The sequence below is a fragment of the Macaca mulatta genome, chromosome 6 (genome assembly GCF_049350105.2).
Source record: "Macaca mulatta isolate MMU2019108-1 chromosome 6, T2T-MMU8v2.0, whole genome shotgun sequence".
Classification (NCBI taxonomy): Eukaryota; Metazoa; Chordata; class Mammalia; order Primates; family Cercopithecidae; genus Macaca; species Macaca mulatta.
Window position 1 is genome coordinate 64,634,229 of NC_133411.1, and position 12,500 is coordinate 64,646,728.

Here is a 12,500-nt window from a genome sequence, read left to right on the forward strand (position 1 = left end):
GCTCCTCCTGTCGCCGGTGAGGCCGGGACTACCTGGCGGCGCGGCGCGCGCAGCGCTGAGTCCAGGGCGCCCCCGCCCCCTCCCTCTCCCAGTCCACCTCGTCCGCCCGCCCTCTCGCCCGGCCGAGAGCACAGCCCACTCCCTCCCACCTGCGGCCGCCGGGCCGCCCTCCGCCCACACCTCTGCCGCAGGCCGGACCCAGCGCGCCCGCCCGTCGGTCAGTCCAGGCCAGGCGCCCGGCGGGCCGCACTCACGCAGTTGGCGCAGGAGGCCTTACGCTGGCGGCGCAGTGCCCGCCCCCTGCGCTCTCCCCGCCCCCTCCCTCCCTCGCAGGGGCCGAGCGAATGTAGCCCGCGAGAGAAAATGGCGGCGGCGGCGGGGAATCGCGCCTCGTCGTCTGGATTCCCGGGCGCCGGGGCTGCAAGCCCTGAGGCGGGCGGCGGCGGAGGGGCCCTCAAGGCGAGCAGCGCGCCCGCGGCGGCCGCGGGACTGCTGCGGGAGGCGGGCAGCGGGGGCCGCGAGCGGGCGGACTGGCGGCGGCGGCAGCTGCGCAAAGTGCGGAGTGTGGAGCTGGACCAGCTGCCTGAGCCGCCGCTCTTCCTTGCCGCCTCACCGCCGTCCTCCTCGACTTCCCCGTCGCCGGAGCCCGCGGACGCAGCGGGGAGTGGGACCGGCTTCCAGCCTGTGGCGGTGCCGCCGCCCCACGGAGCCGCGAGCCGCGGCGGCGCCCACCCTGCCGAGCCGGTGGCCGCGCCGGACAGCGGCGCCTCGAGTCCCGCAGCGGCCGAGCCCGGGGAGAAGCGGGCGCCCGCCGCCGAGCCACCTCCTGCAGCGGCCCCCGCCGGGTGAGCAGCGCGGCCGGGGCACGGCGGGGACTTGGGAGCGGGCGGAGGGCAATGAATGAACCCTGGGCACCATGCACGGCGTCCCGGGGCTCAGCGCAGTGAGGCTACGCGCCGCTCGCCGGGACCCGCGCCCCTGAGCACCCCCCGACCCCTCCGGAGTCGGGCGGCGCCCCGGACCTAGAGCCTGGGGGACCGGACGGGGACGTGCGGAAGAGTTTGTTATTGTTTGCAGACATGTGACAGGCGTGCGAGCCTCTCTGCGGGGAACCGTTGCGAAAAGGTGTAGGGGGCCATGGCTGGCTCTATGGGACTCCTGGAATCGGGGCTCTCCGAGGAGCCCGGGGCCGGGGCATGGCCCTGCGGCGGCGCCCCCGAACGGGTGTCCCCGGGGTAAAGGCATTGGGGGCGAGGCCCGAGCCTGCGGCGGGCGGTGGTCGGAAAAGGGGCGGGGTGGGTGGGAAGCCCGAGGTCGGGTGGGGGACTGAGAGGGCCGAAGAGAAAGTAGCAGGTCCCAGCGGCCGTGACAGGCAGAGCCCCTCGGCCCGCCCGGGACTCGAGACCCTAGGCAGGTATCGCGGGCCAGGCCCGGACGCAGGCGGCGCGCCCCCAGCGCCGGCCGCAGGGTTGGAGGAGGACGGCTTGGTAACGCCTGTCAAAGCGGTGCGGCGGGAGGCTGCACACTCGCAGGGGCTTGCAGTCTTTTAGGAAGTGCGGTTTGTCTAATTGCGGCCCCCAAGGGGCTCTGAGTGTTCCTGGGAATGCGAACTGCACTGCTAAGTCACTTGAGTGACTTCTGTTTGGAGTTTGAATTTGGCCTTTGAAGTTTGCATTTGGCGGAGTGGTGTAAGAGCCAGGACCGGATGTGTCAGCCATTCAGTTTCAAAGCAGTGGTGACTGCTCCCCGCAGCCCCTCCGGCTTGGTCCGCGGACCACGTCGCGGGTGCGGTGCTTCCTGCTCGGTGTCCCGGCGCGGGCCGCCCGCTGAATTCCAGGGGCCACAGTGCGGTGGGCTTCGGTTCAGATGCGTCTTCTGGTGCATATGAAGTACAGTATGTGTAAGGTAATTTAGACCAGCGGTTTATTGGTCTCTCCCATTTTTGGCTACTGGAAATTTTTATGTTAAAGGAAATTATTTTAAGTGTGACAGCTACGTCCTTGTTTGCTTTTTAAAAATCTAATTAACGTATGCAAAGCACAAAGTCTTGATGGGTATTTTGAGTTGCTGGAAATGTTTTTGTGATAGTCCCTCGTTGCCCTGTAGAATTCCCTGACCTTTATTATGAGAATAAAGCGTGTCATTTTGTGAGACGAATTTGACAGTAGGAGTCCTTGGTTTGGATTAATTATCTAAAGTGCTCTGGCATTTTTTGTGCACTTGATTATTTGCTTAAAATCACGATCCGTTTAATATTTAGATGTCCTCTTCCACCCCCCCAAGAACTAAAAAACATGCTCCGCACTGTGCCATGGCACTACTGAGACGAAAGGAGATTTGTGACTGATAACAGTTTTCTGTGCACTTGTACATGTAATTTATTCTTACAAGAGTTATGAACCTCTATAGTTTTTCTGTTTCTGTGCAGATTGTATTAAAACTTAACTAGAATAATTCTTTGAAGGCAACTTTTACTTTAAATGAACTCCAGATAAACTCCCCAAATTTAAGAAAATTGTATCTAAGGAGACCTAACTTTTTGGATGCAATAAATAATTTAGCAAACGTCAGCATTCTAGTCCTCTTAATGAGCTGTGAATATAGTAGAAGAGCATCCATTGTAAAAATAATGTACTGAAATTGCTTAGTGTTGTCTCGACACAAAACAAGAGGTCTAAGGTGGAGGCAGATAGAATTTAGGGAGTAAGTAATCCATGCTTAGTATTTGCGTTTTATAACCGAGGTTTTTTCAAACCCTTTGCTTAAGGTGTAGGTTATAATTGCACAGTATAAGAAAATAATGGGCTAGTAAGAATAATCTTTTTTTAAAAAAATTATTTTTACTAGTCAGAATGCTGTTGTTTTATCCCAAATGTCATATGTAAAGATTTCATTTATAGTAAAATGTTGATTCCCTAACCTTATGAAATATTATAGTGAATTTTTTTTCCTTAACAATTGGGTTGAAATTCATTTGAATCTGTTGGTGTAAGACTTTGTGGGGAGACGGCTTGTATCTTATTTGTGTGTGTATATTTTGTGTTACATGTTGGTTATGATACATGATTACTTACCATTTAAATTAAAGCTTTAGAAAAAAACCCCTTGATTATAGCCAACTCAATAAAGTATCAGTTGAACTTTATGTTTTACTTTTTTTTTTTTTGACAGTTGTTAAGTTACATTCATACTTCCAAGAGGAAAATCTAAGATTTTGAAATATTTGAGAGTTCTGTGGTTTTTTTTTTAATTTTAGAATTTCCTTCTGATCTTTGGATGTAGAAAATACACTTTGAATTAGAAGTTATATAAATAATACTCATTTAAATAGAAGATTTTAAGTTTGTCCCTCTTTTTCAGGGTTAATAGCTGAAATCAGTGAAAGCGCCTGTAAGTGGCGCCCAAGGGTTTGGAATTTTTCCTTATATTACAGAATTTAGGGGCTTTTTCTTCCTATTTACTGTCTTTGAAGAAAAATTACAGTGTTACTCTCCATTGAACAGGCTATTGTGAGTTTGGTAGATATAATTACCCCATCCTATTTTTGTAACTTAAAAAAACCAAACTATCAATTTGCTGGCCCCGTGAAAGAACAAGATATGCTGTACTTGTTAATGTTAGTTTTTGTTTAAAACTAAAGATATTTCACAGGCTGCTTTTATATCCTCATATAGCCCTCAGATTTCACTTCCTTTTTAAAGCTGTTAGGCCAAAAATATAATTTAGTGACCTTTTAGTAAAGAGGAGTTATAAGAGCGTTATTACTGAAAAATTACTCTTAAAATATTAAGTTGGTGACTTTATAAAAATAAAGGTAGTCACATAAGTTAGTATTCCATGAATTTGTAAGGTTTTAGTTAAGCATGGTCTCAATTTCATTTTAAATCAGGTAAGAAAATTAATGCATTCTTCAAAGATGAACCTTATTAAATAAAATTCTGGAAGAGAAATATCAGAGCTAGAATTGTTGCCAACTTTTATTTTCTTTTCATATCTGATTTTGGCAAGAATGACTGGTTAACCAACATTCCTTAATATATGATTTCCAATGCACTATAATAACTCCATTTTGTTAGATATGAAAAACAGGAAGTAGCCCTGTTCATTGGTATTCTTTTACGACTTCCATAGCACCTCGAGCATAATATGTTGCATGTTTTAGAAATGGCCACTGAGTTGTCAACTTGCAGATTTCAAAATGTGGGAAGAAAGGAGTGTTCTTTTGCTTTCAACAAGAGCAAAAAAAAAAAAAAAAAAAAAAAACTAGCTACAGCTTGCTTAGGCTGAGTCGGCTAATCAGTCCTTGACACTGCCTGTGTGCATCCCAAAGGAAGAAATGATGGAGTGGCAAGTTAGTTAATGGGGAATGGATTACCATGAGGAAAAATATGGGACATTCAGAAATGCTCTCAGGTAGAAAGCACCACTTTTGCATTTTGTACTCTAGTCATCTTCTTGGGTTGAGGGCTATCTCTTACACAGAAGGCAATGGGAAAATGTGTCATGGAAAAGTAATAGTCTCTAGAGGCTGCTTAGGAACTCCTTGTATATTACACCTTTAATCTTGGAATTCTTTGCTTCTATCAAATACGTCAAGTATGGACGTGGTTGTTTCCTTAGTCCTAGCCTCTTTTCATATCCTAAGTTAAAAGCTTAAGCAACTTAAAGATGTAAATGGTAGAGTATTAATGTGAGGAAATGTGTAAGATTAGGAGTAACCCAAAGTTGTCTTTAAGAAATTATTTAAGAACATGTTTAATCATGAAAGAAATAATCAGGGCCAGAATTAGTAGATGGTTCATTGCAAAGTGTGAGATTAGTCAGGTACTCTTTTCAGATTGCAAAAATATATTAGGATTTTATCTGTGGCTTAAAACATATTCATTGAGCATATAGATATGCCTAGATACCTTTTATATAATCACCTTTTTTGCCTTCTGTGTGTGTGTATAATATCTATTATATGTATTATATATATATTTTTATATAATCTCATTTAATCATCACTGCAGTCCCGTAAGATAGTGTAATTTCTGTTTTCTGAAGGTGCAAACTCATCTGAGATGGTAAAGCCTTATGATCACACAACTAGAAGAAAGCTAGGATTCAATCCCAAGTCAGTCTGACTGCACAGTCTGTTTCTTTCCACTACTCTGCTTCTTCTATTTTCTTTTTCAAATTAACAATCAAATTAATTGATTATTTTTAAGGAGAAATTTGTTTTGCAGGAATTCTAATAGATCATGAGCTAGATCTCTACCCTCTGCTAAGTTTGCCAATAGGTATGTTTCTGTAACCTGGCCTTGTATATGTAATACAAGTAAACTGTATTTAGATCACCCTATCATGTCTGCCAGAGAGGATTAGTCATTAGTGTTGAATGTTTCTTAGATTTATTGATTTGTGCTGTATTAAATCATAAATGAAAGGAGATAAAGAAGCTGAAATTAACGTGGTTCATTCATGATAATCACACAGGAAGAGAAACTTTTAGTATTGCTATACCCTACCCCTTTGTTATTGTTTTAGACTGCATCCGTTTAACATTTATGAACTTCTGCAAGGTAGTGGTCTTGGGTGGTGGAGAAAAAGATTATGAGTGCACAAGCTGTTTCTGTCGGTAGGTTGTAGTATGAACATGTTTCACAATACTGTGTTAAGTGCTATAAGAGAGATGGGGGATACAGAGGGGATACAACATACTGGTTTCAAACTATTTCTGCCTACTCTCATAAGAGGAATATATACAAAACTGCATGTTCAGGCATGATTTTTTTTTTCTTGCAAGAGAAAATTAAAAAGGAGATACGAGGAGCAAGAAATTCAACATCTGCTGATGCTAGTTCTGAAATTCAGTCTTTATTATTAGTAACAGCAACTCTACTAGTTATGAAAACAACATGGAGAAATGTAAAATAATGCTCTAGGGCATAAGATGATCAAGGAAGGTAGCCTTTATTTACTCTATGGCATGTCATAGGTGATTTAGTTATGTTTGGTATGGAAGGGAGTTCTGTATTGTTAGTGACTGAGTCCTTTGGAATACGAGGCTGGTTTGATACAGATGTTAATTTGATCGAGATGTTGTAGAATACTAAGGGGAATTGTTAAAACTCACCAAGTGTATAATTCTGCAAGTACACATCAGTCACCTGGGAATTAACTAACCCATCAGACCTCTTGAAGACTGGAAAAAGTGCCTGGAGCCACATGGTACAGCCTACACAGTACTGTAGTTAGTGCGTTAAATAAGTTTATCACCTGTAAGCATAATGATGATGGATAGATGTGTAGTGAGAAGAGAGTCAATACTGGGGTGTAGGTGGAAGTTTGCTCTTGACAGATGTTATCATTACTTTTTTTATTTTTAAATTAGAAATGGGTTCTCACTATGTTGCCTAGGCTGGGCCCATCGAACTCCTGGGCCCAGGTGATCTTTCCACATAGCTGGAACTACAGTTGCAAGCCACTGTGTCCGGCTTTACTTTTCTTCATTGCCTAAACAATAATTTAAGTGATATGTTATCACATAATTTTCAAACTGGTCTTATGGCATTCTGAATACTAAATACCAGTTGTTAATAGACCAGGAGTTTTATCTGATTCTTTGCACCATCTCCCAGCATCTAGACTAGTGTCTGGCACCCATGAATATTAGGTGCCCAGAAATGTTAACATGAATTAATTTTCCCAAAGTGGTTAAATTAGTGTTATCTGAAGATTAAAATAATGTAGTGTGATTTTAATCATGTTCTAGCTTAAGACAAGTTTTGAAGGCAAGAACTGTTTTTTGTGAGTTTTTGTACAACGTTTGGTATTTATTTATTTATTTTTGAGACAGAGTCTTGCTCTGTTACCCAGCTTGGAGTGCAGTGGCGCAATCTCTGCTCACTGCAACCTCTTCCTCCTAGATTCAAGCAGTTCTGCCTAGCCTCTCGAGTAACTAGCTGGGATTATAGGCATGCCCCACCATGCCCCGTTAATTTTTGTATTTTTTTGTAGAGATAGTAGTTCACCATGTTGGCCAGGCTGGTCTTGAACTCCTGACCTCGAGTGATCCGCCCACCTTGGCCTCCCAAAGTGCTGGGGTTACAGGAATGAGCCACTGCGCCCAGACCATTGCTTGATGTTTGATAGCAGTAGTTGGCATTTAACAAGCAGTCATTGATAATATTGACCAATTTTATATTATGTGAGCCTTCTAATAATTAGTGTAGTTACAAAATAATAGGAGCCATGCTCAAACTGTCAAATATTGAGAAAATTGAATTCCTGGTATTTGAAAGTGTCTGGTTATTTGAGTTAATTGGTAAGCCCTCCTGATTTTCCTCTTAACTATGACACTTCTTCCGTGGCGCCCATCTTCATCCTCTTGAATGTTGATACTAGAAGATCCCCAGGGTGGTCCTAGGCCTTCTATCATTCTGTCTTGTCCATCCCCACCCCAGTCTTATTAATGCCCTTAGATCAGTTATGGACCATTTACAAATGATTGCAGAGTTTATTGTCCTAACCATGACCTCTCCTCAAGTCCAGACCTACACCTGGCTACATGACACCTGTGCAGTCAGATGTCTAAAACCAAATTCAAGATCTTCCCTAAACCTCCTAACATGTTCCCTGCTCGTTAAATGGCAGAACCAGAACCGAGAAGTCACCCTTGACACCTCCTCCTCTCACCTCCTCAGATTCAGTCCATCCTTAGGTGCTGGCAGTTTGACCTATTATCACACCCCTAGCCAGGTGCCCATTGTCTCTCATTTCCACTAACTTAGTAGCCTCCTTGCCTGATTCTGTGTCCTTTCTCCTTTGCAGTCTGTTCCAATCTGTTCTCTGTATTAGGTGGCCAGAGTGATCATTTCAGAATGTAAATCTGATCATAACTTTCTCCCTCCAGAAAAGTAAATGTAATTTAATTTTAAGATGTTCAGATGCCTTCCATTTGGATAAAGACCAGGAAATCTTTAACGTGCCTTACCGAGTCCCTGCCTGGTCGGGCCCCTGCGTGCTTCTCCAGGCCCATCTCAGCTCACACTTGCCCTTGTTCCATGGCAGGGTTGCCTGCTTTCATTTCCTCAGACTCACTGCCTTCTGCTATAGGGCCCTCACATGCTCCCTCTGCCAGGAACACTGTTTCTCCATAAAGTCAGCTCCTCATTGTTAAGTCATTGACACTTCCTCAGGGAAGCTTTCCCTGATCCGCCCGGACGGGCTTTGTAGCAGGGTGTCCCTACTGTCAGTGTTGTGTTTGTACATTTGTTATTTAATGAATGACTACCTTCCCCAGAAGACTGAAGACTGAGTGGGCAGGGCCTGGACCTAGCACCTAGCAAGATGCCTGGCATAGGGTAGACACTGTGTAAATATTTGTTGAATAAATGAATGAGAGAGATAATGGCATGGCATGTTCAAATTAGTGGATCCACTGTTTTTCCTGTTTAGTCAGACGTAATTTAGGACATAACTAAAAAGGTGTTAAATGACAAAAGTCTAGACTATTGGTGTTTCCACATTGTAGATTTGTGGTAGACTCATTGAGAGGTATCTGGACTTGTAGACATGCCTAGTGCCTCGAGTGAAATAGGACAGCTTAATGTAGTAGAGAGCAAATAGCTATACTGCATGACAACTTTATAGGTAAGAAGAGTCTGCTATGTATATATAATTATTCTGTACTTAATAGGGAGTTAAGAGTGTGTGTGTATATATATGCATTTATATATTCACACATACATCTGTGTGAATGAATATACACATAAAGGTGTCATGCATTAATATAATTCTTATTTTTTAAGTTCTCAGGATGTCATCTAAACTCAAGATATCATTTTTAGAATTCTTGTCTTGATAACCCTACTGCATCCAAAATTCATTAATTTGATCATAATTCAACTTGGGATAAATAAAAGTTCACATTTGCATTGCAGATAGTATTTGTTAGGCAGGTACTCCACGAGATTGCAGAAGCCAAGAACCTATATAACAGAAAACATTTTAAAGTTTACTGTTGGTAAGTAAACCCAGCAGCCTCTCTTATCTAGAACGTGAGTTAGCACTAAGAAGTAAGAAAAAATGCTCAAAGCAGCCAAACGACCTGTAACAAAATATGTGCTTTGAAGCACTTTGATTTTACACTTAGAAGAGTTCCCAGGGCATTTGCTCAGGATTGATACTTATTTCAGAGGTTGTTCATGCAATCTTGTTAATGTGGTGTTCCTAACATGCAGCAATTAGAAGCAGCCAGTTAGAGGGGGTGGCAGTGTGAGTCCTGCAGGAGGCAGGTTCCCCAAAGGCAGCAGTGTTGGCACACCTCACAGAGGAGAGAGGGAGAAGAGGATGTCAAAACATTGCAGTCGGGGCCACCTGGCATTGGTACAGTTAGTTCCACCTGGGTAGCCTCTACCATTTAAAAATATACTCAGTGAAGTTGGGCAGCTTGTAATATAGATTAAGGAAAGTTACTATCCAAGATAGTTATAGAAAGTGTCTTGACCTTTCAGTGGTAAGCCTCTAACTTTTCTGTAAGATGTAGTTCTCTAGCCTTGATGATACTGAATAAATATGTACTTTAGAATTATATAAAATTGGATGCTGCTCACCAAATGTCTTAACTATTATCTGTGTGGAAAAATCTTTTTTGTTACTGTTGACCTGAGTCATTTTATACCCTGCAGTTTCTTTAAAATGCTTAATAATCACCACTATCACTAATATACTGATCTTTTCCTTTTTTTTTTTTTTTTTTTTTTGAGACAGAGTCTTAAAGATATTGTTCTTGCTCCAAGGGTATAGATTCTTCTTCTTCTCTTTTTTTTTTTTTTTTTGTTTGAGATGGAGTTTGCTCTTGTTGCCCAGGCTGGAGTGCAATGGCACGATCTCGGCTCACCACAACCTCCGCCTCCCGGATTCAGGTGATTCTCCTGCCTCAGCCTCCCGAATAGCTGGGATTACAGGCGCCTGCCACCAAGCCCAGCTAATTTTTGTATTTTTAGTAGAGACAGGGTTTCACCATGTTGGCCAGGCTGGTCTTGAACTCCCAACCTCCGGTGATCCACCCGCCTCAGCTTCCCAAAGTGCTGGGATTACAGGTGTGAGCCACTGCGCCCGGCTGGGTCTAGATTCTTAAATAACCAGATTTCAAGTTTTGTACAAAGATTGAAGGAAAGCTAGTATTTAACCAGAAAGAAAGGGTTTGTCGGGAGATTATCAGCTGTATCTTTGCTGACTCACTGATACTGTGGTGTCTAAGACATCTTGGCTTTTATCACAGAATCCTGCTTACAACTTTCTCCAGGATAGTTCCTCCAGGAGGGACCCCTCTGCCAGGCACTGTGGCAGTCACATGTCCAGGCTGCGTCCCTGCCCTGCTCAGCCTCTTCATCCTTGCATTCAGATCTCCATGTGATTTAGGGTGCCCATCAGGGTAAACACTGCTACTGTCTCTTTAAATGCTGTGCTCTTACTCTTCTGGCTTTCACACCTTCAGCTTCCAATCAGTCACCAGTTCTTGTTGTTACCACTCTCCTACTAGCCTGAGAATCCACCCAACTTTCTCCACTGCCATGGCTGCTAACCCAGGGTCACGCCACTGTCAACTCACTGTCAACCTTTTCTTCACCCTCAGAATAAAGTTCAGACTCTGTAACGCAGTTCAGAAACCCCTAGCTCTCAGGCCTCTGCTCAATCTCAGCAGTCCCTCAGAACAGTCTGCTGCAGTCATTGGGCACCATGCTCATAGTTTTAGTCCCTCAACTGACCCTTCTTTTTTTTTTTTTTTTTTTTTTTAGAAAACAATTTTTATTTAAAAATTTATTTTATAAAAAGTGTTGGCATGAATACATAGATAAAGCATTTGAAATGGCTTCTCTGGTTGGACTGTTAACCAGCTGAATTCCAGCTCTGTCCTGCAGCTGATCACCCTTTCTCGGCATGCCCAATGCTCTAACCTCTATCTAGAATACTCCTTCCAGCTCTGTGGTGAGGTTTTTTGTTTGTTTTGTTTTTATTCTCTTTGCAATAAAGAATTATTGGTATTCCACTAAAAAATAGATGTGGCTTTGTAGAAATCATTGCTATACTGTGAATTCTGCTGAACTCTGGTTTTAACGTTCCTCGATACCTGAGGTAGATTTGCTACTTTTAAGCCTTTTTAGTGTTTTTCTCTATCATTGTGCACGTAGTCAGGTCTTACTGAACGACAGTTTACAAAGAGATGTTTGTAAAGCACACAGTATTGTAAAGTGAATCAGATTTTCTTATTTTGAGGTAAAAGCTTAGAGGTGTGGTCTCAGGGAAAAAATGTTGCTGCCAACCTACATTGCCGTCCTTGAGAACAAACCGAGGCCTTCACAGTTCAGACAACAGATATGCTTAAATACTTCAAGCAGAGAGCTTGATGACGATGTAGGCATCACAAGGTTTATGTCAGCTGCTGGACCTGCGCAGACAGGGTCCCAGCAAGCTGACAGGTTGTAGGTGAGCAAGCATGTTAGATGTGCAGGTCACTCACATCCCTTTTTGTCAGATCTGTGGATGTTCTTTCTTGAGAAAGGAAAGGTCAGAGTAGTAAGCATGCTAGAGCGAGTGTCTTCAGTCCTGCTATCACTTCTGAGAAGGAGATGTCCATGCCTCCAGGAAACACTCCCAGAGCTGTGAGCCAGGCACCAAGGTGCTGGGGACACAGCAGGAAGGACGTCTCCATCCTGTAGTCACTTGCCTGTGGAGGAGCTTACCTGATGACAAAGATAGTGCAGGCCCCAGCCCACTGGGAGTCAGGGAGGCATCAGGGGGCTTTTTTGGGAAATGTGAGGTGGAGCACCAAGCCAAGTCCTGATGAATGTGGAGGAGTGAACCAGGTGAAGGGAACTTGCAAGGAGGTTTTGTGGCCTAGGGGTGGGTGGAGAACACACAGACCCAGAAATCAGCAGTCTTAGGATGGCATGGAGGACTGCAAGTATAGTTCTGGTACCTCGGTCAGAGTGGAGGCAGGGTGCAGAGACCCAGCTGGGACACAATGTCTGGCTCTGGCCAGAGAGAGCGCCACGCAGAGCTCTCTGCCTTGTATTGCCACTACTGACCAATCCTTGGATCTCAGCACTTAGGACCAAATAAAAAAGCCTTTGTAATTTGACAGGTAACCAGAGAGTGTTAGGAAGTGGGTCAGGAGGCCCCAGGAAGGATTTACATCAGAGCTGGGACAAGACAGTCTGGGGTCACAAATCTGGGAGCTGTGGCTTTTGCACTTCAGTAGCGCCACATAGTTTCAGAGGTTCACAGATTGGGAAGTGTTCTCATGGCAAAATGAATTCCATCCACCGTGGTCCTGAATTTGGTTTTGGAACTACATGTTGACATTTCAGAGACCATATACTGTAGTGATTAAGAACCTGGGTCCGGCCAGGCACAGTGGCTCACGCCCGTAATCCCAACACTTTGGGAGGCCGAGGCGGGTGGATCACCTGAAGTCAGGAATTCGAGACCAGCCTGGCCAACATGATGAA

The 12,500-nt window shown here is 44.3% G+C and overlaps 1 protein-coding gene across 3 annotated transcripts in view; it reads left to right on the forward strand.

Annotated features, from left to right (window-relative positions):
• Positions 1 to 338: 338 nt before the first annotated feature.
• MAP3K1 (mitogen-activated protein kinase kinase kinase 1) overlaps positions 339 to 12,500 on the forward strand; it is a 77,084-nt gene continuing 64,922 nt past the window's right edge. For 2 of the 3 annotated variants that reach the window (XR_013418347.1, XM_002804368.4), the window contains exon 1: positions 339 to 845. Coding sequence is in view for 1 of the 3 variants with exons in the window: in XM_002804368.4 (XP_002804414.3) it covers positions 364 to 845 (482 nt within the window). In the remaining 2 variants the exon portion in view is untranslated. Of the gene's footprint in view, positions 846 to 1,312; positions 1,906 to 12,500 lie in introns of those variants that run through there. The other variant, XM_078004742.1, reaches the window with a different exon arrangement.